The 24,410-nt window shown below is 35.4% G+C and overlaps 5 protein-coding genes across 6 annotated transcripts; 3 read left to right on the top strand and 2 right to left on the bottom strand.

Moving 5' to 3' along the window:
- Positions 1 to 2,115: 2,115 nt before the first annotated feature.
- Positions 2,116 to 3,414, top strand: LOC111790328 (NAC domain-containing protein 2). Its single transcript, XM_023671194.2, has 3 exons — positions 2,116 to 2,376; positions 2,472 to 2,746; positions 2,834 to 3,414. Exons 1-3 carry the CDS (start codon positions 2,214 to 2,216, stop codon positions 3,284 to 3,286), a joined length of 891 nt encoding a protein of 296 aa, XP_023526962.2. The 5' UTR covers positions 2,116 to 2,213; the 3' UTR covers positions 3,287 to 3,414.
- Positions 3,415 to 4,684: 1,270 nt separating this feature from the next.
- Positions 4,685 to 9,569, bottom strand: LOC111808941 (replication factor C subunit 3). Its single transcript, XM_023695196.2, has 10 exons — positions 9,260 to 9,569; positions 8,780 to 8,996; positions 8,374 to 8,453; positions 8,117 to 8,276; positions 7,692 to 7,773; positions 6,786 to 6,915; positions 6,636 to 6,699; positions 6,489 to 6,557; positions 5,035 to 5,204; positions 4,685 to 4,939 (listed from the first exon to the last, which is right to left on the bottom strand). Exons 1-9 carry the CDS (start codon positions 9,447 to 9,449, stop codon positions 5,105 to 5,107), a joined length of 1,092 nt encoding a protein of 363 aa, XP_023550964.2. The 5' UTR covers positions 9,450 to 9,569; the 3' UTR covers positions 4,685 to 4,939; positions 5,035 to 5,104.
- Positions 9,570 to 10,768: 1,199 nt separating this feature from the next.
- On the top strand, positions 10,769 to 12,855 carry LOC111779413 (small ribosomal subunit protein eS8). Its single transcript, XM_023659590.2, has 6 exons — positions 10,769 to 10,889; positions 11,037 to 11,095; positions 11,188 to 11,260; positions 11,837 to 12,167; positions 12,293 to 12,468; positions 12,571 to 12,855. Exons 2-6 carry the CDS (start codon positions 11,092 to 11,094, stop codon positions 12,650 to 12,652), a joined length of 666 nt encoding a protein of 221 aa, XP_023515358.1. The 5' UTR covers positions 10,769 to 10,889; positions 11,037 to 11,091; the 3' UTR covers positions 12,653 to 12,855.
- Positions 12,856 to 13,925: 1,070 nt separating this feature from the next.
- On the bottom strand, positions 13,926 to 17,714 carry LOC111788396 (aspartic proteinase Asp1). Its single transcript, XM_023668733.2, has 9 exons — positions 17,424 to 17,714; positions 16,647 to 16,764; positions 16,334 to 16,560; positions 15,660 to 15,890; positions 15,441 to 15,579; positions 15,162 to 15,356; positions 15,012 to 15,084; positions 14,343 to 14,430; positions 13,926 to 14,239 (listed from the first exon to the last, which is right to left on the bottom strand). The coding sequence occupies exons 1-9, from the start codon at positions 17,579 to 17,581 to the stop codon at positions 14,155 to 14,157; spliced, it is 1,314 nt and encodes a 437-aa protein (XP_023524501.2). The 5' UTR covers positions 17,582 to 17,714; the 3' UTR covers positions 13,926 to 14,154.
- A 1,223-nt stretch (positions 17,715 to 18,937) lies between these two features.
- Positions 18,938 to 24,410, top strand: LOC111811124 (putative L-ascorbate peroxidase 6, chloroplastic/mitochondrial). Of its 2 annotated transcripts, none has more exons than XM_023697867.2 (12): positions 18,938 to 19,277; positions 19,372 to 19,515; positions 19,859 to 19,979; positions 20,047 to 20,147; positions 20,238 to 20,325; positions 21,089 to 21,156; positions 21,243 to 21,329; positions 23,042 to 23,116; positions 23,197 to 23,274; positions 23,438 to 23,542; positions 23,811 to 23,885; positions 24,173 to 24,410. In XM_023697867.2, exons 1-12 carry the CDS (start codon positions 19,107 to 19,109, stop codon positions 24,323 to 24,325), a joined length of 1,266 nt encoding a protein of 421 aa, XP_023553635.2. In that variant the 5' UTR covers positions 18,938 to 19,106; the 3' UTR covers positions 24,326 to 24,410. The 2 variants fall into 2 exon arrangements, with proteins under 2 accessions (XP_023553635.2, XP_023553642.2); XM_023697874.2 differs by having other exon boundaries at positions 18,940 to 19,277; positions 24,003 to 24,410.

Genomic DNA, 24,410 nt, shown 5'->3' with positions numbered 1-24,410 from the left:
AATTTTTTTTTTATTTACTTAATGTCATAATATTATCAACTTGTCTACTATACGAATTTTAGTGTAATTAAATGCAATGTGGCAAATTAGGATTAAATGGTTAAATTTGTCACATCTTTGATAAATATTTATTCAAATTATTTCAAGAAACTTTGGGTTCAAATATTATGGGATATATATATATATATATATATAATTTTGAAACTAAACTCTGTTTTAATAATAAAATAAGCGTGTGGGAAAATAGTGCCAATATTTATGAAATAATATTTATATGCTTTTGTCTTTTGTGTCCTTTTCTTCTCATGCTTATCCCTACCATTTACCAAACTCTCCCTCCTTAGAAGGCAATATGTGAGGTGTCTACTGGACCGAACAGAAACGAGGAAGGCTGTTCTTGTCTTTTTCCCCTAACTTTCCAAATCGACAAAATCTAGGATTCAATTGAAGATTTTTTTTTTCTTTTTCTTTTTACTCTTTTAATTTTTAAATATCTATTTTAATTCATCAACTTTCATATTTATCTTATTTTAATCTAAAAAAATTAAACTTTTTGCCTAAAATACATATTTGAAGCCGCGACTTAATTTATTAAAAAAAAATGACTTAGTATATAAACAAATACAAAAATTTTAAACACATATATATGTAAAGTAAACGGATAATAATTTAAATGTCATACTATATATATATATATCCATTAAGGTATTTTAGAGTCAAACTTGGAAAAGAAAATTATTATTTCTTGTCCCATAAATAAATAAATATGTATATATTAATAAAATTAGGTTAGGATTCTAAGTTCTTCTAAAATGGGGTGGCTACCACTAAAATTCATAATTATTCTTTCACCCCAAGAAATCAAATTAAACATATTAAAAAAATGAAAAAAAAAATTCTTAACACACATAGTCCCATCAATATTATACGTGTGACAAGTGTAATTTAGAGTTAAAATATATAAATATTTATGTGGTATATAGGTTTTTTAATCCTAAATTATAATTTTTTCCTATTTTAAATTAATTAAATTTATAGTTTAAACTTTAAATTATTACAGTGAGATAAATATTATTTTGTAAAAAATAACCTTCAACTTAAAGAATACAAATAATTGTATACACTTTGACAATGTGAAGTTGGACTAACAATGCGTTAATAATTTTTTAATAAATGGAATATTCGAATGTTGACCAGAATATTTCTAAGGACATATTTAAATATATATATATATATATATATATATATATATATATATAATTTCCTTTTAATAAAAAAATGAGACAAACTTTGTTAAAGTAAAATAGTTTCCAGTGGACCACTGGCAGAGCTTGTCAAATTTTTATAATATTTAATTGGTCAAACACTATTAATTATTTATTAAAAAAAGGAAAGAAAAAGAATAATAATAAACGATAGAGACGAGGAAAGCTAACCGGAAGCAGCAGGTGATTTCAAAGCCACCGTTCCAATAACAACGTTCCAACCCCGCGATTTACGTGAACTCCACGGCGATTTTTTGGGTTGTTGGGTTATGTTTTTAAATTATTTAAATTATTTTATTTAATTATCATAATAATCTTAAAACTATACCAAAAAAAACTTAAAAAAAATTAGTAAAATTATTTATTGAGAATTTTAATATACAATTAAAAATTCAAATTTTAGGAACAAATTTATTTTTCCCCAAAACTAAGTGATTATTAAGAAGTTAGTTTGAAGATGGGAGATTTAAACGAAATTAATATAAATATTAATTTAAAAAAATAATTTATTGAACTAATTAAAATATTATTACAAAAAGAAAAGGGAATATCGGCTGATTTAAATAGTTAAATAATTATTAAAAATAGAGATAACAGAACTTTTGACGTCGCTCTAACCCAAATCAAGATGCGTAAGCGATGACAAAATCACCTGAATGCGCGTCTATTGCTCACGCATGGACTTTCATTTGCCACGTGTCCAAGCCGGCACATATTTTCTCTCGCCGACAACTAAAACGCTTATATCCCACGTGCTTTCCCCTCTCTCTCTCCGCCACGTGTTCCTCTTCCAACTCCTATAAATACCCTTCCCATCCATTGTTTCCACGTTTGAACCGGCGAAGTAGCTCACAACACACATACACATAGAAAGAGAAAAAAAAAAACCGGTTGAAGGAAAAACCACAGAGATTCAGAGAAGCGATTGAAATATACAGAACAAAAAAGATGACGGCCGGGATGATTCAGTTGCCGCCCGGTTTCCGGTTCCATCCGACCGACGAGGAGCTTGTCATTCACTATCTCTGCCGGAGATGCGCCTCGCAGCCGATTGCCGTTCCGGTCATTGCCGAAATCGATCTTTATAAGTTCGATCCTTGGGATCTTCCAGGTAAATTAATAGGAAAATTCGAATTCTGTGTCGAATTTTTTTATTTAGATGACAAATTGAGTCTCTGATTTTAATTCTAACCGTTGATTTTGCAGAAATGGCTTTACACGGAGAGAAAGAGTGGTATTTCTTCTCGCCGAGGGAGAGGAAATATCCGAACGGTTCACGGCCGAACCGGGCGGCTGGTTCGGGTTACTGGAAGGCGACCGGAGCTGATAAGCCGATCGGACGTCCGAAACCGGTTGGAATCAAGAAGGCGTTGGTGTTTTATACCGGGAAAGCTCCGAGAGGGGAGAAAACCAATTGGATTATGCACGAGTACCGGCTCGCCGATGTGGACCGGTCGGCTCGCAACAAGAATAGCCTTAGGGTAATATTCCTCAACAAATTGAAGGGTTTTTGTTTTAATAAATCAATTGCGAATAAAAAATCTGAATCAACGGCTGTGATTTTGCAGTTGGACGATTGGGTTCTGTGCCGGATTTACAACAAGAAGGGCGTAATCGATAAGCGAAACCACGCTGCCGTGAATCGGAACACGAACGGCTTTAAAGTAGAGATGGAGGACGAGAAGCCGAACATTTTCGCGAATCACGGCGGCGATGGAGGGTTTATGCCGGCAGTCACGGCGGTGCCGGCGTCGGTGGACGATTGCACACATTTCGAAACATCGGATTCGATACCGCGATTGCACGCGGATTCGAGCTGTTCGGAGCACGTGGTGTCGCCGGAATTCGCGACGAGCGAAGTTCAGAGCGAGCCAAAATGGAAGGAGTTTCAAAATGCCTTTGATTTTCGATATAATTACATTGATAACTCACTAGACCAGGAATTTGCGACGCCGTTTCAGGGCGGGAATCAGATGTCGCCGCTCCAGGATATGTTCATGTACCTGCAGAAGCCCTTTTGAATATCCAGCGTCTGATTGTTCTTTGAATCCTTAAGTGAACGAACAGTCGTTGATGGTCGTTCAATCGGACGGTCGCACGAGATTGGCAGTCTGTGAGTGCACCGCCGCGTATATAGGAAAAAAAGAAATACAGACTGGACGTAGGAGTTGGTCATTGTGGTAGGGCCCGATTGTGGGGTCCACTTAGGTATTTAGATCAGACGGGCGCTGTTTAATCAGACGTTGCTTGTGAAAATAGGCTGTAATACACCGTATAGCTACTTTTTGGGAACTCCATTTTAATGAGGGAGCCCTTCTAAGCTCCTATAATTTGTACCTAATTCTAGGTTTATTAATATTTTGAAAATTCTTACCATGCGTTTTTTTTTTTACCTCGCACTTTGCAATTTTACCAATTTTCTTATGATACTAAATTAGAATATAAAAAAATCAAAATGTATTATTATTAAATAATAGGGTAAAAATGTATTTTTACCTCCGATAGTTATATGCAGTAAGCCGTTGTTGTTGCCTTTTACTTATATTCTCATATAACACCAATTTCAATTTGCTCCCGTATTCTAAAACTTTCTTCTTGAACCGAGGCCAGAGGCTCGAGCATACGTCGATTGGTCATATGTGACGCAAGAACGAATAAGCTTAACTCACTTGTTCCTAGAAAGTGAGTGCCGATATTTGGGCATTATAACTATAAAAAAGACTTTGATTCTTTCGTATCTTCATAGAAAAAATTGAATCATAGCATTAAGAAGTTCGAAACTTTTTAATACACATATTCATTACGAGCGGTATTTGAATGTTTCTGTTTGAGCCGTACGAGACGAAACTCTCATATACGGTTCTCAAAACGGAGTCCCCTTAGTTTCCCTATCTTAATAAAGTGTATGATTGGTTCGAAGAACGTCTTGAAATTCAAGCGATTGCAGATGATATAACTAGCAAATACGTTCCTCCTCACATCAACAAATTTTATTGTCTATGAGAAATTACGCAGAAAACGAGTGTTTGCACAATCGCAAGTCCATTTTAGCGAAGCTTAAAATTATTTTAAAATTTTTTTAAAAAAATTGAGAGGTATTATTGAAACTTCGGTAGTATCCTATTTTAAATTACAACTTTTTTAACCAAATGTAAAAAATTATAATTTATTTCTACCAAACCTATAAGACTAGAACACATTAGCATTAAAGAAACATTAAAGAAAAATAAAATGCAAAGAAATCAATGTCTTAGTCAACAACATTAATTGTTCAGAAAAGAAAAACAAGATAATATTAAGATAATAATTTTAATTAAGAACAAAAGATAAATATTTAAGTTGGATAGCGTCTATAGATGTCTATAGTACAGTGCTCTATCTACCACCTAAATTATCCATGCTTATCTAGAACCATACTATTCTTTAACATTTACTTTTATATCTTATTTTTAATTAAAAGTAAAATTCAAAGGAGGAAAATATATATATTCTAAAGTTCAATAATGCAATAAACAATGTCAGGGAGAACAAAAGATTGGTGGCTGTAGATAAACTACTATAAAGATAAGCATGTGCCGAAATATTGGAAGTGAACCAGTCCAACAAGAACAAAGAAATACTTTAAATGTTATCTAACCTTTTTCTTGTAGACTTTCAAATGTTGCATTTCCTTCCTATACACACAACATATCAATGTCAGCACTGACTTTTTGCATCAAAAGCTGGAGGTCAAATGAGGCATATGTTCACATTCTCTACAGTTTCGTACCTAATCGATGCACACGGGTGCGTGCGACAGATGGTTGGTGAGCGAACGAAGGCTCGCTTTAGCAACAAGACTACTCTGCAGCATCAACGAGTGCACATCTGGCTTGAGTAAACGATGAGATGAGCAATCCGAGTTGTAACTTGTCGTTGCAGCTAAAACTCATTCTGTACCTACAAACAGCAACCGGTCAAACTGGTTAATTCAGTAACCGGTCCAAAAGCTTGATATGTGTCCTCTCTAAGTCTGTTTTTTTAATTTGATTGAGTTAAGATTTGAGATCCTATATCGGTTGGGGAGGAGAATGAAACATTGTTTACAAGGGCGTGGAAACCTTTCCCTAGCAGACGCGTTTTAAAAAACCTTGAGGGGAAGCCCAAAAGGGAAAACCCAAAGAGGACAATATCTGTTAGCAGTGGACATGGGCTGTTACAAATGGTATCAGAGCTAGACACCGAGCGATGTGCCAGTGAGGAGACTAAGCCCCGAAGGGGGGTGGACATGAGGTGGTGTGCCAGCAAGGGCGCTGGGCCTCGAAGGGGGTGGATTGGGGGGGTCTCACATCGATTGGAGAAGGGAACGAGTGCCAGCGAGGACACTGGACCCCGAAGGGGGTGGATTGTGAGATCCCACATCAATTGGGGAGGAGAATGAAACATTCTTTACAAGGGTGTGAAAATCTCTCCCTAACATACGTGTTTTAAAAACCTTGAGCGAAAGTCTAAAAAGAAAAGTAGAAAAAGGACCATATTTGCTAACAATGGTTTGGGCTACAAATATTGAATTCAGTACCCTTAATTCCCTCTTCATAATTAGAAAAAAAGAATGTCATGAAATTTCGTTATCGTCTTTGGGACTTCAAGACTTAAAAGCCTATTCTATTCTATTGATAAGTGGGATAGATTCATTGTACAGGCACGAGAAGTTCCAGCTTACAAGCAATGGAAGTATATGCTTAATTAGACAGTCTTTTTCAACTAAGGGATTGATCACTAATTCGTGATCAAAGGTTCGTTAGAAAGAATTGTGTTAGGTCTAGCAGTTGACCAGTTTTTCAAATTGAAAAGATAAGATCAAACGATGCAAATCATAGGATAGAATGTCCTTTTATCTTTATCCATAAAGAAAACTGCAGCATAATTCTATTCATTGAACTGAAGAATATGACAGAACTTTTAGCTTACAAAAGTAGAAATAGATGAGTAAGAATGTTTTACAAGTTAGATCAGAAAAACAAAGATTCTCTAGTCCTTTTCTACCTATATGTCACTCGTTCAACTTAGTAAGCTCCTCCCTATCCACGAAAAAGAAACCCCCAATTTTTTAAGCCTTCCGATTTATGCGTAACAATTAAGATGAGGCGTGTATGGTGGTCGTTATTTTGCAGATCATACATATTTTTAAAGAACAAAATAATAAAACTTGACAAGAAACTAAATAAGGATATTGATGCGTACTCTATGTCAGCCAGATCATTAATCAACTGAACTCTGACATCCGATGGCATCTTGATCTTAAAAACAAACCTACATGAATTGAACAGTTGGGGAAGTCAAGTAAATATCATCACTCAGAAATCATGCAAAATGATGTAAAGCACTTACATAGTGACTTCTCTCACTATATCAACCAAAGCTAATCCTTTTCTGGTCTTTATTTCAGATATTCCTGAACATGGAATTGGTAGGAATTAAAGGAAAAAATCTGGAAATCCACATCAAAATTCATGGAAAACTCCAGAGAAAATCAATTACTCTTAAAACTGTCAGAAAATGGTTCATTCAGCAGCCAAAATGATATTTGTTCTATGTCTTTGGGCATTGGATTTCCTGTACATAGGTATACAGCCTCGTCAGTAATATGCTGAGAAGCCATATGCGTTGACTGCATAAAAAAGCATCATTAGGATCACAAAGTAACAACTAAATAATATTTGTAAACGTCTTCAATCGATGTGTGAGTTATAAAAGAATGTTGACATGCACCAGTGCATGTTGATTTAAGGGAGCATTATGATCCAAATTCCAAAATATGCATATTCGTGTGCAGCAATTTAAGAGTGCTTAGCCTTTATTATCCACACTTTGATCATTTCTCGTAGTACTAACAGAAGGTAACTGAACCATGGGTCATAAAGCATCATGAATCCAATTGTTTGAATTACTTTCTTTTTTCTTTTGTTGCATTTGAAGTCAGAGCTCAATTCTATGGAACTTTTACGCATGGAAATGTTGAGAACACTAGATAAAGTTGAACTATTAAATCCAACCATTAAAAAAAAAGCACCAAGGAGATGGGATGACTTGTAGTTATAGTTGCTTAAGCCTTTTCTCTAGGTTTTTCTTATCAATTCCTCCAAATTTTTAAGTAATAATGAGCGTGTATCCATACGGTCCGCTACTTTTACTAGCTAACAAGGCGGTGAAAAAAGGAGGCAAAAAACCACTATAACAGTGATTGAGTTCCAGGATATCATACTCTTAATCTTTAATAGATGAGAACAACTTGCCTACATCTTTTACTACTGACATGATATGTTTCCCATTTATACTTTCATACTCTTAATACTCTCATAAAATTAAGCCATCACTTTATTCTGGCCTAATAGCTACTGAATACCGCAAAATGCAGAAAACAAAGTCAAATAAAAACTATATTACCTGCAGAATATTTAAAGCCTTTCTCATATCACCACCACAAAGTCGAACAAGCGCTGCTAAGCCACTCTCAGTGACGTCCAACCTAATTACCATTCAGGTATAGAGAATTAGACATATGTTCATAACAGAGTTACATGTTTAAAAATATATAGGATCCAACTAACATCACCTCCAAAAACAATCTAGATTCAATAAATTACATGTTCTTTTTAAAAGAGATTGTGTATTCTACCCCCAATATTTACAAAGCTAGAATGACAAATTGAATTATATATCAGAATTAAAATGAAGGCAATTACCCTTACACATCAATATACCGTAGATACCAGCCATCAAAGACTTTGAACGTTTGCTAGTCAGACATAAATGTAAGCAATAACGAGATTAATGTGTGTATTATAAGTGAAACAAGGAAGACTTCGTACCTCTCAGCCTCGATAACATATCTGAGTCGTTCGGTGACATGAAAGTTATCGAGGGGAGCAAATCGGAAGCGGGTACATCTTGATTGTAAAGCGGGAATAATCTTATTTACGTGATTACAGATAAGAGTAAACCTTGTACCTTTTGTATATTTCTCAATTACTGCACGAAGGACAAATATAGCAACAATTGGTATAGGGCACTGTAGCTCAATGAAAGATGGAGGGATAAAATGAGAGTAGCAACGTATGAGATAAACCTCTACGTAAAGCAAACTGTGCATCTTTAGTCATGGCATCTGCCTCGTCCAGAAGTACCAATTTTACAGATGGTTTAACCCTGCAAATTTAGATGTTTAAGCTAAATAAAAATGTTGTATTCTATAGAAATTGTATCAAAATGTGGAAAACACATTTCGTATTAATACGAAATCAGCTCGATACTAACGAATTGTCAATGAATACTTCAAATCGCAGTTCTACCCTGCTGTATACATACTTGCAACGATGGCCCATCAAATGATTAAAAATGAAATGGTTTGATGCTTTGTTCACCCATCAATTGCTAAATGTATTATACCACACCAAACCTCTTCAACATAATTCCAATGATACAGAGAGTATGCTTTTGAATTCAGATAAGCGAATGATATAATTAATCATTACCCAAATGAAAAGCTTTGAGTACTGACAAAATTCTGAATCTGCTGTCTGACAACATCTATCCCTCTATCATCTGATGCGTTCAGCTCGAGTATCATCTTGTGGTAGTTTGCTCCATAAAGCTTGCGGGCAACTGCTAGAATGGTTGATGTCTTGCCAGTGCCAGGAGGGCCGTACAACAGGAGATGTGGCAGCCTATTCTCACTGGTCAGCTTGTCAACTAATTAACATCCCACATAACAGAAACAAAACCAGGAGACAACAAAAATAAGAACATGAAAATTTGAAATATCAAACATGAATTACGCAAAACATCTCGACAAACACATAAACTCATGATCACAATCATTCGCTGTTTTAAACTAGTATTTCAACTACTAACGAGATACCACTTCCATATTGCAAGTGAAAATAGAAGTAAAATTGACCGTTGAAAGCGGGAACCCTAATGTATCGAGCAGTCTAATGGTGTAGAAGTCTTACTGGTGTCAACAATGTCGCGGTGAGCAGCAACATCGGCAAGAGACTTAGGCCGAAACTTCTCGACCCAGGGTATCGCTTTGCCGTCAGGTACGGCGGCAGGACTGGCGACATTGTTGCCCTTGACTCGCTTTTCAGCTTCGTTGTTGTCAATGTCGTCATCGATATCAATGACAGTAATTACTTCCGACATTTAGAACAATTTTGGAACTGGAACTGGACCGAGCTGCTTCAGAATGTGGTTTTTCGCCCCGCGTCGTGGTGGCTGCGCGATCGGTGATATGGCGCCAAACGTACGTGGGCCAATCGAGTATATTTTTTTGTTCTTTAAAATTTTATAAGTGATTGGTTTTAATTATGGTTAAATCAATAAAAAAAAAAAATATGTAAAACTTCTAGCTTCATCTAAAAAAATCTCTTTAAATTTTTAAAAATTTGAATAATATCTTAGAATTTCAAAAAAAGGTTAACAATATCTTTAAATTTTTACAAAAATTTTAAAATACCCTTAGATTATAGATTTAATGGAAACCGTTAATATTTTTGTTTAATTTTTTTTTTTTAATTTTTAAAAACATTATTAAATAAAAAAAACTTTAACGGTTAGTATTACATTTTAAAAAGATTCATTAACTTTTTAAAGTAATATTAAAATATTTGTAGATAATATATGAGAGGGGTTCATATATTGATAATAGGTTTTTTTTTTTTAAACAAGACACTAATAGTTTCCGTCCGAAATTAACTAAAATTAGGTATTTTTTTAAGATTTTTGTTTAATTTAAGAATATATATATAAAAAATTAAGGTATATTTTTAGGCTAAATATAAAATTTAAGAGTAATTTTATTAATTTAGCTTTTAAATTTGTATAAGTAATATGTAGGGTCATAATTCAATTTTTAATTAGTCGCAAAAATTACAAATTAGTTAGTGCCGACCAACATAATATAATTTATTATACGACATGGTAATTAATATATAATTACTATAATTTGTCGATAAATATTTTATAAACAAGACTATAATTATTTTTTTATCTACACACTAATTATAAATTTAAAATTAAGTAAAAGTCAAATTTAAATTTAATAATTAAACATGTCACTTAAGTATTTAAGATCCAATAGATACTAAATTCAAATCCATTTTGATTTCTTTTCATTTATTTATAATGATTTTCGTCTATTTTAAAATATAAGTTTAGTGGAGATTTTAAATTTTTTGGATTTTGAGCCTGTAAATAGAAATTAATTAATTAAAAAAATAAGATTTTTTAAAAAAATAAATTTAAATTTAGGGGAAAATTAGATATGGTCAGAGACCATCTTAAGAAATTTTGAGGATATTAAAAAAAAAAATTATGATAGCCATAATTCCAAATATCTCGTTTTTTATGGGGATTTTACTATTAATTTATTTTTCCAGTTGACAGTTAACGTTATTGGATTTTAGCCCCAAGTCCGGCCCATGTATTATGATACTCGGCCCATCTTTAAGCCCACAATAGCCCTGCAGTTCACTCGAAACCCTAATTTATATTTCACCTCCTTCCAGAAACCTTACTCCTAGTGCCTTCTGCGGAGCGTCCATACTTGTCTCCGTCGTCTGCCGATCGGCTTCCGCCGTCCCAGTGAGTATTTTCCCTCATCGTCTGTACTTAATGCACATCTCTGTCTCGTTGATGCTTGTCTCTTTCGTATTCTCTTTCTATGTTTCACGTTTGCCTTTGAAAGTTTAAGTTTAGGGTTTGAGCGGGTTTTGTCATTTTTTATGATAGGTTGGATCAGGAACCTTAGAACTTCTCTTTGCGGAGGAGCTCTCGATTCGTCAAGATGGGTAAGTCATATGCGGACTTTCGGATTGTTCTACACATCTCCATTTGTGTGCTTGTTTTTCTTCTTTGTAATCTTGGAGAGTTTTGTGTACAGGTATTTCTCGTGATTCTATGCACAAGAGGCGTGCCACTGGAGGCAAGAAGAAGGCTTGGAGGAAGAAGCGAAAGTAACTTTCTCTGCTTGTATTTATTTGTGTGCAATTAGATTCAGTTTTTACTCCATTTCCCCAAATTAGTTGCTAATTGGCATTCAAAAGATTTCATGTCTTTCTACATTTAATTTTTTGGTTTTCAGTATACAATGCTGGCTTCGTGATCTTGGCTGTAACAATGCCTTTTTAATTGGATGTTAGTGACATTATTATCAAGGATTTGCCGTTTGTTTCCTCTTGCAGTGTATATTTCAAGAACTTTAGTTAATCTGCGTTAGATACCTCATCTTCTCCGATAGACTAACGTTTTTTCTTTTACTAAAAATTTATGAGTAGCTATAACATGCTTCACATTTGATGCTTGGATGAACGGAAAACTGTAATTTCCCTTGCTGACATAGCAATTTAGTCTTTTCCAGTATTTTTTCTAAGGTGCAGTTCCAGTTTACTAATTTTTTATGTGCAAGTAGAAATATAACATTATTTACCTGTGTTTACGAGGTTTCGATCACTTTCTATTTAAGGGAGGATAGAATTGTCATGTGCTGTGTTATTTTTCATGTTCTCACACGATATCATTTCTTTGTATAGGTATGAGCTTGGAAGGCAACCTGCCAACACGAAGATATCCAGTGACAAGTCAATCCGGAGGATTAGAGTTCGTGGGGGTAATGTGAAGTGGCGTGCTTTTAGGCTTGATACTGGTAATTATTCATGGGGTAGTGAGGCCGTGACTAGGAAGACCCGTATTCTTGATGTGGTGTACAATGCATCGAACAATGAGCTTGTTCGTACTCAAACTTTGGTGAAGAGTGCCATTGTTCAGGTTGATGCTGCACCATTTAAGCAATGGTATCTTCAACACTATGGGGTGGATATTGGAAGGAAGAAGAAGACCTCAGCACCTGCCAAGAAGGAAGAGGTAGAGCAAAGCTTGTTCTAAGTTCGATTGTTTGGTTTTTTGTTCTTGAAATTTCAAATGTGAGGACAATGTTAATGGCATTCTAGCATGATCCATAAGACACCCTATTTGTTTATGGTTGATAGGAAGGTGAGGCTGCTGCTGCTGCGGAGGAGTTGAAGAAGAGTAACCATGTTCAGCGCAAGTTGGAGAAACGTCAACAGGATCGTAAGCTCGACCCACATATCGAGGAGCAATTCAGCAGTGGTCGTTTGATGGCTTGTATCTCATCAAGACCAGGTCAATGTGGCCGAGCAGATGGGTAAGCACGCTCATTGAAGGATTTTTGTCCTTTCGAACTCGTCTTGGCAGACGTTGTAGGGTTTTTTAGTAGTTTGGCTGATGTCTTACAAATTTTTTGCAGGTATATCTTGGAGGGGAAAGAACTCGAGTTCTACATGAAGAAGCTCCAGAGGAAGAAGGGGAAAGGTGCTGGTGCTGCATAAGTTTTGTCGTTGAGATATGTTGTGGCCGTGTTTCATTTTCTATGATTCTATCTGCCTTTTTTGTCTTCTGAAGATATGATGATTTGCAGCTAAGAGGATAGAATTATTTATGAACTTCAATTTTGCTGGTATTAGTTGTTTAATTACAATACTTTATTTGAGTCTGTTTCGTGATTATAACTGTTCGTTTATTAGCCTCAGAATTTTCAAATGCCCCAACCTATTTCTTTGCTTACTGATTTAATTTGGTCTAGTTGAGTTAATCTTGTTCTTTTTTGGCTTGCATTCTGATTATTTCTTTCCTTAGAATAATCTAGCCATCAATTATTTCTTCCTGGTTAATAATAATAATAATTTAGCCTATATTATTATTATAAATATTCATTTTAAAAAAAATTATTATTATTACTATGCTGAGTTTGGGAAATACCATTATTAGTTGCTTTACGGGTTTCTTTTTCCTAGTTCAAATGAAAGGGTTGGAAATTTGGATTGAAGGTTTAAAGGAGAGGAGGCTTTTCCCAATCCCCCCACCATCGATTCAATTGCTTTGATGATATCCCAGCTTTATTTCTAAGGAAAAAATAAATAATAAATAATAGTTAAATTTCGTTTCCAATAATTTGTCTCATTTCAAACTGTTAAAGTATAATTTTTTTTTTTTTTTTTTTTTTTTTTGTAAAAATAGAGTAATAAAGAAATTGGTTAAACTACAATTTTAATCTTTAGAGGCTGAAAATTTTGTTTATAGATTTGATACAAATTTTACATCTCTAAAAAAAACTAAAAAAACTAAAAAGTACATATTTATTTTTAATAGATCAATTAATTCTTTAAAATTGAATATAACAAAATTAAAGTTTGATATATTAGACACTTTTTAAAATTTAAGAATTAAATAGATATAAGATTTAGAAATTGAATAAAAAAGAACAAATTCTATCTTGGTTCATCTCTGAATGTGGTGCTCTAATAAAAAAACGTACATAAATAAATTCAGAAGATATCGAAATGAGAAACTAAGAAGATATCAAAATGAGTGATTCTGATAATATGAAATTATGGTTAATAAACACAAAAATATAGAATTGATGCCATTCCCGAACTAGCAGGCAGGCAAGCACCTGAAATGGACAGATAAAGCGCAGTGCCAATTTGGGGTTCTTGTGTCAAAATAAGGAAGCCTGATGATATGCGCGTAACTTGACAAACATAGTGTCTATGTCACGTAGTTAGTGTATAAATCTAAGAATCCACCAAATAAGTAACAAGATGCAGAAAGAAATTTTGTATGCTATATAGCATCATGCTCGATTCTCGAGGGCGCAATCGAGAACGTTTATACAGAATTTTCTTTCATGATATCGGTACATTATACAACTAGCATATTGGCTAACAAAAAAAAGTATACGCATGCTCAGTAAACTTCATTGGAATATACAAACTTTTCTGTCCAAGTTTCTGTAATTCTAAGTATTTCTTCATTAATATACTCACCATCGCTAAAAGATCTTGGGGATGTACTCATAATAATTACCTGATAGGATACTAAGCGGACCTTCTGGTTCACAAAAACTTTGGCCTTCCCTGAAAAAATAAAGGCAACCATAAAAGGCTTGTAAGATGAGGGATATCCACAAAGCAATGCGACCATCAAAACAAAGAAGGCAATGAGAGAATGGTAATCTACTTTTGAAATTTGTTGCAACTGGTCGAAAACCATCCGATCTTACGCCGCTCGTTGTCATAGATCACCATTTTATCTTGCAGAGAGACGTCTGAATGAGAAACGAGGTCAGCCAATGTAACAATTAAGGCAACTAAGGTATGAGAGTGCTGTTGGCAAGAGAAAAGTGCTTTTTCTACCATGACCAAAGCTCAGAAGCATTCTAAACTAGAAATCATCTGAATTATTAGTACTTCTGAAAAATAGTAAAAATTGCTTAAAAAGCATCTTGAAAGTATTTTTAAGAGTGTAGTGACACTTTTTTCTAAAGCTTGTGTAATTTAAGTACTTATTGGCTAGAATTACTAAGCCATGTTTGTTCATCATTTGATTTTTTTTTTTTTAGCTTTTGAAAAGTAACCATAAACGTACTACTTCCACTTACTAGTTCTTTATTTTATTATCAATCTTTAGGACATTTTTTCATAATTCAATAGATTTTGTTTCTTTAAATTTTAACTAGGAATTTTGAAGTTCTGAAGTTTGAAAAAGATGAAAATAGTAGTGAATAAGTGGTAAGGAAACAAACACAATTTTCAAAAACAGAAAACTAAAAACAAAATAATTATCAAACCGGGCTAAGTAGTCTCAAATCTAACTTATACAAAGAGGGGAGGGGGGATTCTTACTTACCACCAATAATGTTGAGATCCCCAAGTCCAACTTCAGTGCCATTCAGAATCCCAAAGCAAACATTGCCATATTTCTGGAGGACAACTTGTTAGGTACTTAATACTTAAAGAAGAAACCTGCAACGAATTAGAGATTGAGTTGTGTACTCACAGTTACGATTAGATAAGATTCTGGAGGCAGTTGAATTTGAGCATTCTTAGTTTTTGTAAAGTGCAATGCCAAGGGCCTGAAGTAGTTCTTTACATCGCGCAACGACTTGAAAGGTTGTGGGCCTCTCCAGCATATCGGAAGAGATTTATCCTCTGGTGCATCTTCCAGAGGTTTTCCTCTCAAATCATCCCTCACCTGAGGTAAAAAAATCTCAAATCTGAAACAAAAATTTCACAAAAAATGTTGCTAAAGAAACTAGTTCCTTGTCTGTGCTTTTACCAGAGCAAGAACGGAATCGTAAACTTGAGAGGTGAAGTAAGTGTAAGAGCTCCCACTGTCAAAAACTAATGTAAGACCCTTGATACCAGCAGCCTTTCCACCAAAATAGACTTCTGCAGGTCCGGAAGAGTAGTGATTTCTGAGATAAGATTGGATGTCATAAGAACCTACAGTTACATGTGTTGCAAAAAGATAACATGATGATAAAGGTCTACTCACCCTATGGATTCAGAAGACATACTTGTCCACGCTACTCCAGAAGAAGGTATGAGTTCATCACCAAAAAATAGAAACCCACCTTGCTCACTTAGACAGTGGCCTACAACATTTCGCATTATGCCCATGTTGCTTAGTTGCGAGATAATGCTAACTTCACCATTGCCAAGGCCAAGAACTCCAGCTGTAGGAGGAGGTGGGTTTGGAACAGAATACTTATGATCATATCCACATCTGCAGACAAAGGATTAAAAGATATGTCCTCCAATTCAACCAGATAGAAGCAAAATCAATTTCACAATTTAGGTAAAGCCAGGTCCAAAAATTTGTTACTTATAAAGCAAATGGTACTCTGGGGATTGCAACCATGATTAATTAGGATTATAAGCATGTGAAAGACCCCGGATTATAAAGGTGTATCAACGTAAGCGTGCGAAAGGAAAGGGGGTCGTGCAAAGTTATATTGTTATGTACGTGTGGACCCGATAAATTTTGTTAGTTCGGGTGCACCCCCATGTGAGAAGGGATATAGGGCAGTGTAGTTTGTAGAAAGGTCATTCTCTGGGGCGGGGGGAAGCTATCAAACCTCCCTTTCTGATTTTGTTCATAAATAAAGTTGTGGCCTAGGCCTAACAGCATAATAACAGGATATAATGTGATATATCCACACAACTCACCCAAATGCTATGCGGGGAGCTGCAAGAGAACCATTGGTGAGCTTCAAAGGAAAATGGTCATTGACCAACACGCCCAACGAGGATCCATGGTCAGCATACTCAATTTCATACTGGCACTGTTCATCTGCGGACTCGCATTGTTGATCAGCAGTCAGGTGGAGCGATGCACACAATGGTTCAAAACAAGTCAACGCATTGTTGTCAGGTTTATATAACTGTCCACGAGGCTGCAGATACACGTAAAATTTATAAAAACGGATGAGCAAAGAGAACAAACATCAAATTGGTTATCGTTATCATTGAATCCGCTAACCTTTGTGCAACCTGTACAGGGGGCATCACATTGAACCCAAGTGAGGTCACTGCCAGAATCGATATCAAATTCAAAAGCCTCATCTCCTTTGCCAATGTTAATAGACACAGAGTAGTAACTGCAGATATAGAAAAGAATTTACAATGAACAAACGCTTTATATGCTAGCTTTTTATGATATACAATCGAAGCAGTGATAAATAGGCCAATAGTCAAACAAAACCAGAGAACTGAAAGACGAACTGAATTCATAACATTTTGAAACACCAGAAGAGAAACACTTCACCGTTGAAAAACTTCTTTGTATCGAAATTTCCAAATTTCTGAACGGACGAAAAATAGATACCAAACATTATATTGTACGTTGAATAAATCAAACCAATAGCTCAAAAATATAGAACAGTGAACATAAAAGACATGCTAGAATGGTTGAATGAACATAGACTAACGAGAAAGGTTAGAAAAAAATGAAACAAGTAGATTTCCTGACCTCGCATAAACTCAATAGAATAAAACAAGAGAAAACGAGTAACAAAAACATTCAAAGAACTGAATAAGACAACTTCATGAAATCAAATCGGCCGGCAACAGAACAGATTCATGAATCGAATAGAAGGACGTAGTTAAAACTGAAAAATCAGTAGCAAGTACAACAAATTCCAATATAGATGGAGAATCGATGCCAGAACAATAAATGAAACAAAATAGACAGAAAATCAAATTATGCAATGGTGAAATTTATTCAAAGCAATCACGATTACAGAGTCGCGACGATTACCCGAGCGGATAAACGTTTCCTTTGAGGGGAAACACAGCCGAGGAGAGGAGACGATCAGAATTTTTCTTGCGCAAAGAAAAAATGTTGGCGGAGAAGCAGACAGAAAAGGTTGCCAATAGAGGTAAAAGAAACAAAATTAGAGTTGGTGTTCTTGGCATTTTTTTACCTTTTTTCTTCGAATTCCGAAGAACTTTGACGAAAAAGGGAGCTCGAAAAGTTTCTGCGATTCAGAGTGTCAAATCGGCTATGATTTAGCGTTGGCTACTTTCAAGTCTCCTTTAAGACGGACAGTTGAAAAGATCATCAACAAAAAAAAAAAAATGAAGACTTGGTTGAATTATAATAAAATCTCTTTTCTAATTTTAAAAATATTTCTATTCTTTCAACTTTACAATAATAAATTTCTTGTGGATGTTTTTGTAATCTTTAATTAATTATTTTAATAATTATTATGTTCTTAAATGAATCCAACCACTTGAATTACGAGGATTGGTTGAGTTAGATACGTTACCAAGTTGGATTGAGTTTAATTTTTTTAGGAATTGAGTGGATCGGGTCGGGTCCACGTTCAGTGTGCTTAAGGGTTGTTTGATCCTACCCAAACCGAAAATATATATATAAATATAAATTTTAGGATTGTCTTGTTATCGGCTGTCGTGCCCCTTCACAAAATTGTAGTATCTGCCGTGAATTTGCTGTAACATTTGCGGTCGTTAAAAAGTAAAAAAAAAAAAAATAATCTGACCCAACTTGAAAATAGAGGATTAGGTTGGTCTAAAAAATTCCTCAACTTGACCCAATCGGTAATAACTCAAGACTGCCGCTAGCAGATATTGTATTATTGAGTTTTCTCTTTCAGGCTTCCCCTCAAAGTTTCTAAACACATGTATGTTAAGGAGATGTTTTCATGCTCTTATAAGAAATGCTTCATTCCCCTATCTAATCGATGTTCGAGAGGAGAACAAGCATTTCTTACAAGGGTGTGGAAACCTCCCCTAGTAGACGCATATTAAAACTTAGCGGGAATATTCGAAAGGAAAACCCTAAAAAGAACAGTATCTGTTAACAGTGTTTTTGGGTTATTACACAATTGGACTCAAGTTCACCTGTAATTAAGTTGTATCAATTAATTAAATCCTTCAACTTTTAAACGGGTGATAATGAGAAAAATGTTTTTTATTTATTTTATCATTAGAAGATATTAAAAATAATTAATATTTTCTCTACACTAAAAGTGTATCTACTAACATCAAATTACCATAAATGACACTATTAAATACAATTACTTTTTATATTGTTTATAAATTTTAATTTCTATTTAAATACTAAATTTGAACATTAGATATTAAATAAATATAAATTTATTTAAATAAAAAATAAAAAAAGAGCACGTGTCAATTAGCTCACTTAATCATATTATTAGCTCACTTAATCTCACATTATTTTTGCATTATATTCAAATCCAAATCGAAGATAGGATTACAGTCGAGACCAGAAGTGGAATTGCAGAACCGTGTTGCCAAACAGGGTTGTTTCGTAGGCCAGGTTGATCCGAAACAAAAGGAGAGAGACCGCATATAGCGAAAGCCCCAAACGGCCAAGCATTCGTCGCTCCGACCGACACTTCTTCCATCGCGTTCACTTCCAGTTGCTGCTCCGACGAACACAATTTCAACAAAATTCATGGCTGCTACTGCTCTTGGAAGCGTCGCCGCCTCCTCCGCCTCGTCGACTACTCGTTTCCTCTCCACAGCGACCAGAGCTACATTGCCGTTCTCTTCACGTTCATCGTCTTTGTCCTCTTTCAAGTTTCTCAGATCGGCTCCTCTCATTTCTCACCTTTTTCTGAATCAGGTTCTCTCTCTCTTTCTCTCTCCGTGCAAGTATGTATTTACGGTGTTTTAATTTGCTAATCGCTTTGATTTCTTATGGTTTTCATTGGTTTTAGGGAAGGCCGAGTTCTTGTGTATCGAGTAGAAGATTCAATGCGGCGTCTCATCCGAAATGCTTAGCGTCGGACCCTGAGCAGCTGAAGAGTGCCAGAGAAGATATCAAGGAGCTCCTGAAGACTACATTCTGCCATCCTATTTTGGTAATTTTGTGGTTCATAATACGAAGTGCTCTTAGCTATTATCTATTAACTATTAACTATTGTTTTCTCAGTTCAACTCAATCGTGTGGTCCTAATTGTTTAGGTCCTAATTTCCCATGATAGCAATTGAATGTTTTACTATTTAATAATGGCGAGTTTATATTTGTACCAAATTGCTAACTACCATGCTCAAGTGGAACTGGATATAGTAATGTCGGTGGAGGAGTTTTTGAACTTTCGAAGAAAGACTACGGTCATTTCCTCCAAAGAACTGTTTTGTCAATTTATTTGGTGGACTTCTTTCCTGTTGACATGTGATTTGACGTCTCTTCTTTCCCTCAAGGTACGCCTGGGTTGGCATGATGCTGGAACTTACAATAAAAATATTGAGGAATGGCCGCAGAGAGGTGGAGCTAATGGAAGTTTAAGATTTGATGTTGAGCTGGGACATGGTGCTAATGCTGGTAATTCTTCAACAATAACCGTGCATTACAGGTTGACGGTGTTCATTCTAATTGACTCGTTTTACAGGTCTTGTTAATGCCTTGAAACTCATTGAGCCTATCAAAAAGAAGTATTCTAACGTGACATATGCTGACCTATTTCAGTTGGCCAGCGCTACAGCTATCGAGGTCATTAATTATGTCTCTTGGACTAAGATGAACCCTTGACTGAAATTAGATGGATGAATGTTCTAATGATTTGATTTAACTCCAATACAGGAAGCTGGGGGACCCAAAATCCCCATGAAATATGGAAGGGTGGATGTTGTGGGGCCCGAGCAATGCCCTGAAGAGGGGAGGCTTCCTGGTTAGTAGACTATGTGGGCTGGCTCACAAGGGCCAATTCTGATTTCTGTTTAATATCAATTAAATTTTAGTGATTGGCTTTCTTATGGGTGTCCTAGTATTTGAATTTGCAGCAGGAATTATTCTGATGCTAAAATCCAATTGAATGTTTCATTGACAATAACTTTTTGAATATATATGATTTCATTCTGTAGTACCAAAAACGAAATAGGAGCAGCTATGTTATAATGTCTGCTGTGTCATTGAAATATTGTGACGCGAATTATGGACATGCCATCATGATAGGGAATATGTCGAACCTATTGAAATGGCTACCCAAGTTCCTTATGTTGATTTACCTGCATTGTCATCTTGATCCCTTTTTAATTACATTATTTCTAGGTGTTTCTTTTACATAATCATGAATTAGACTAGATTGCTTTGGAGGATGATTATCTGGAAGTCAGCATAGGAAGTGATCCCAATTATATACTTAGAAGATGAAATGTTTAAGTGTGGAACAAGTGAAAGAAAGAGGATGCAAAAGACATGTTGTCTTGCCTTTTAACAACTTCCTTGTTGCTCTGAAAATTTTGAAAAAAGTGCATGCATTTCATCATCCTGCTTGAACTTGCTTTTAGGATGAATTAAAAAGGGTAATTTTCTTGTTTCTTTATATTAGTCTTGTGAGCAGTTTCTAATCTTTTATTGCAAGTTGACGTGTCTATCAACGGACTCTTGTGTCATGCTTTTCCACAAATTGTTAATAACTAGTCTTTTTTTAGATGCTGGTCCTCCATCACCTGCTGCACACCTACGAGAAGTTTTCTACCGAATGGGGTTGAATGATAGGGTAACGTGAATCAGTCTGCAATTTGAGTAAATACACTCTGCATCAGCATGCTTGATTTGTTTCATACAAGTTTTCTGGATCTTTAGGAAATTGTTGCATTATCGGGGGCACACACGTTGGGGAGATCTAGGCCAGAGCGCAGTGGTTGGGGCAAGCCAGAGACCAAATATACGGTATATTACCATCATGTTGTGAATGGTTAAATTATTTTGTATTTTGTCTTTCCGACACAGTAATATTGTGGAATGAACGTTTTCTTATTGTGTTTGGGTCTTTAACATACCATCAATAAACCTACCCTTTTTTTTTAATATGAAACCTTACATTAATTTTGGAAGAAAATATGAAAGATAGGGAAGATATAATGAACTCCCAAACAAAGTCCGAAAGCTAGTATGTTTTTTAGAAAGGAAGTCTGAGAGCTATTATAGATTCACTCCAATTTGTGTCAATTGAGAAAGGGTAGTAATTACAAAGGGTTTTGGTAAAAGAACTCCAAGAAGATGCTCTAAGTCATATCAGATTCCAAAGATCCTTACAAAGCTACAAAAGAGTAGCCATGAAAGCATTAATCCGGAAAACCACGAAGCATATGGAGAATGATATCTTTAACATTGTTTGAGAAGGGCGCATAATAGTTGAAGTAGTTCAAGAAATGGCTCCAGAACCTTTAATAGATTCTGTACATGCTGCACCACCAAGATGGCATTCGTCTTCTGAATTTTATTCTCAAGGATTACTCAACTTAGAGATAGGACCAAATAAAACTTCTAATCTTTGTGGGCACTTAGATTTCTGACAATTTTCTTCATAACCATACCACATTTGTGGCAGTGAGGTCATAATATAAAAAATCCGATGTTGAAGAAACTGAACTCAACCAACTTCCATCAACTAGTCCAGAAGATTATGACTTAGTTGGAACTAATCTGTACAATAAAGTGACAAGTTATTCAATTTATCTTTTATTTAAATTTATTCTAACATCAATTAAGCTGCCTTTGATCTTGCCATCTCTGACATTCTTGGATTCAACCACGGGATCTTAGGAGCTACTATGGCTCTCAACCCTGTAAACCACCGGGATATTCTATTTCATATTTTCTAGCAATGTTTTTGATGTTGGATATTGAAATCAATTCTCTCAAAAGCCTTACCAAATGGGAGAGAGCTTGATGTATTTATACATAGTAGCCAGGACCAAGCTTGGGGGAATTTCTTACAAACTTAATTGACGCACCCAGTGAGCGAATGAAAATATTACTAATAAGCCCCTCTCCCCCCATATTCCTTATGCGTTCCCACATCGTTCTCTTCTCTTTGGAGAAATCCCATTCTATTGCACATCATGCTTGAAAGAGCATTCAACCTATTCTCAAGTCTAGTATCAACTGGCATAGGATAGATTAAAAAATTCCCTTCTAGGGCATGCATTGTCTTGACTGAGGAATTAGCGTTGATTAGTGTGAGAAGTGCATGCTGCTCAAGCTTTTTTTATTGTTCAACCAGATTATTTAAATACCCAGTTTTAATTAATGTACAACTCAGCAATAGCTTATAAATCTTTCTTGAAATTCTATAGTTGAGACATGCTATGCTGTATTTGGTTTTGGACCTTCTGGAAAATGGTTAATGTCTCCATATGAGGAGAATTGACATTCCTTCTATTGTGAGGTCACCACTAGTTTCCATACGATGAAGTGCAGATGGATCGGTTGATGTGTTTAACCTTATCTCCTTTAGCTCTTTTCCCGGGTCTTTCATGCTTTAGTTTACCTTGTCTTTCCACCCATATTTTATTTTGAATCATTGTCACCGCTTTAAATTTTTTACTGCATTGTAGTTGCAATTCTCAGGAGATTCCTGTTTTGATTTTTCCTTGCAGAAAGATGGACCTGGTGCACCTGGTGGACAATCCTGGACTGTACAATGGCTGAAGTTCGACAACTCATATTTTAAGGTTCATACCATGTTGGTTTCATTCTATATGATCTGATGTCGAACCACTTTTTGCTTACTTTTTTTGGTCCGTGGCAATAGGATATCAAAGAAAGGAGAGATGAAGAATTACTGGTGTTGCCAACCGATGCTGCTCTCTTTGAAGATCCATCATTCAAGGTAAAACAGAGCCACACATCCCCCCCCCCCCCACCCCACCCCATCATTGATCCCTTTAGTAGGCCTTATCTTGGTAAACAAGAAGCTTCTTCATGGAGTTGGTCTTTCATAAGGCAATCAAAAGACTCAAATGTGGTTTTCATTTATTAATGCTGTGTTGCAGGTATATGCTGAGAAATATGTTGAAGATCAAGAAGCCTTCTTCAAAGACTATGCTGAAGCCCACGCCAAGCTCAGCAACCTTGGTGCTAAGTTTGACCCTCCCGAGGTTTGTCGCCCCTGTTGATAATATGTAGATCTTGTCTAGGTGGCAGGCTTCCTTTTATAGAATATTTTGCCTTTGTGATGAATTTTCCTCTTATTGCACCATCAAATATCCTGTTTTTCCCAGAATTACCCTTTTGTAGGACTATGAGGTGGTCTTTCAAATTTGTCAAGTTGATTATAGAAAAGCTTATAGACTCCCGTGGTTATCCATTGAAAAAAAAGTTCATATGTACTCAAACCTCACCGAAACTGCATTTTGTTGATCACAGGGTATTGTGATTGATGATGCATCATCAAAACCTGCAGGAGAGAAGTTTGATGCCGCCAAATACTCATACGGGAAGGTTGTATACATTACAAACTTTCTTATTTCCATTTCATTTAATTGCATGATAAATTTCTTAAAAAAATATCGTCTTCATAAAATGTTTATCTTCTCTACTTTTGGTTGTCTACTGCAGGATTGATTAGAAACAAGTTTCATGTTTTGTTGTGCCGTGTCTTTTAATAATACGAGTTGAGAAGATATATTCAAATCCTGACATCTGTGATGTCACGTCTAAAACTTGGAAGTCTTAAATGAAGCAGAATGGAATAAAATTCAATAGTGTATTGCCTATTTGAATTGCAGAGAGAGCTATCAGATTCAATGAAGCAGAAGATTCGGGCAGAATACGAAAGCTTTGGTGGAAGCCCAGATAAGCCTTTACCAACAAACTACTTCCTTAATATCATACTTGTGATTGCTGTTTTGGCAATTTTGACATCTCTTCTAGGAAACTGAGGTTTTGAATCTACCTTTATTTCTCAACACAATGTCTTCTGATTTCACGATCCATTTCTAATGCTTACCTACTTGAAATTAACCA

The sequence above is a fragment of the Cucurbita pepo genome, chromosome 1, assembly GCF_057944985.1.
Source record: "Cucurbita pepo subsp. pepo isolate OVF chromosome 1, ASM5794498v1, whole genome shotgun sequence".
NCBI classification, from domain to species: domain Eukaryota; kingdom Viridiplantae; phylum Streptophyta; class Magnoliopsida; order Cucurbitales; family Cucurbitaceae; genus Cucurbita; species Cucurbita pepo.
This window is presented reverse-complemented; position numbering and strand designations above follow the sequence as displayed.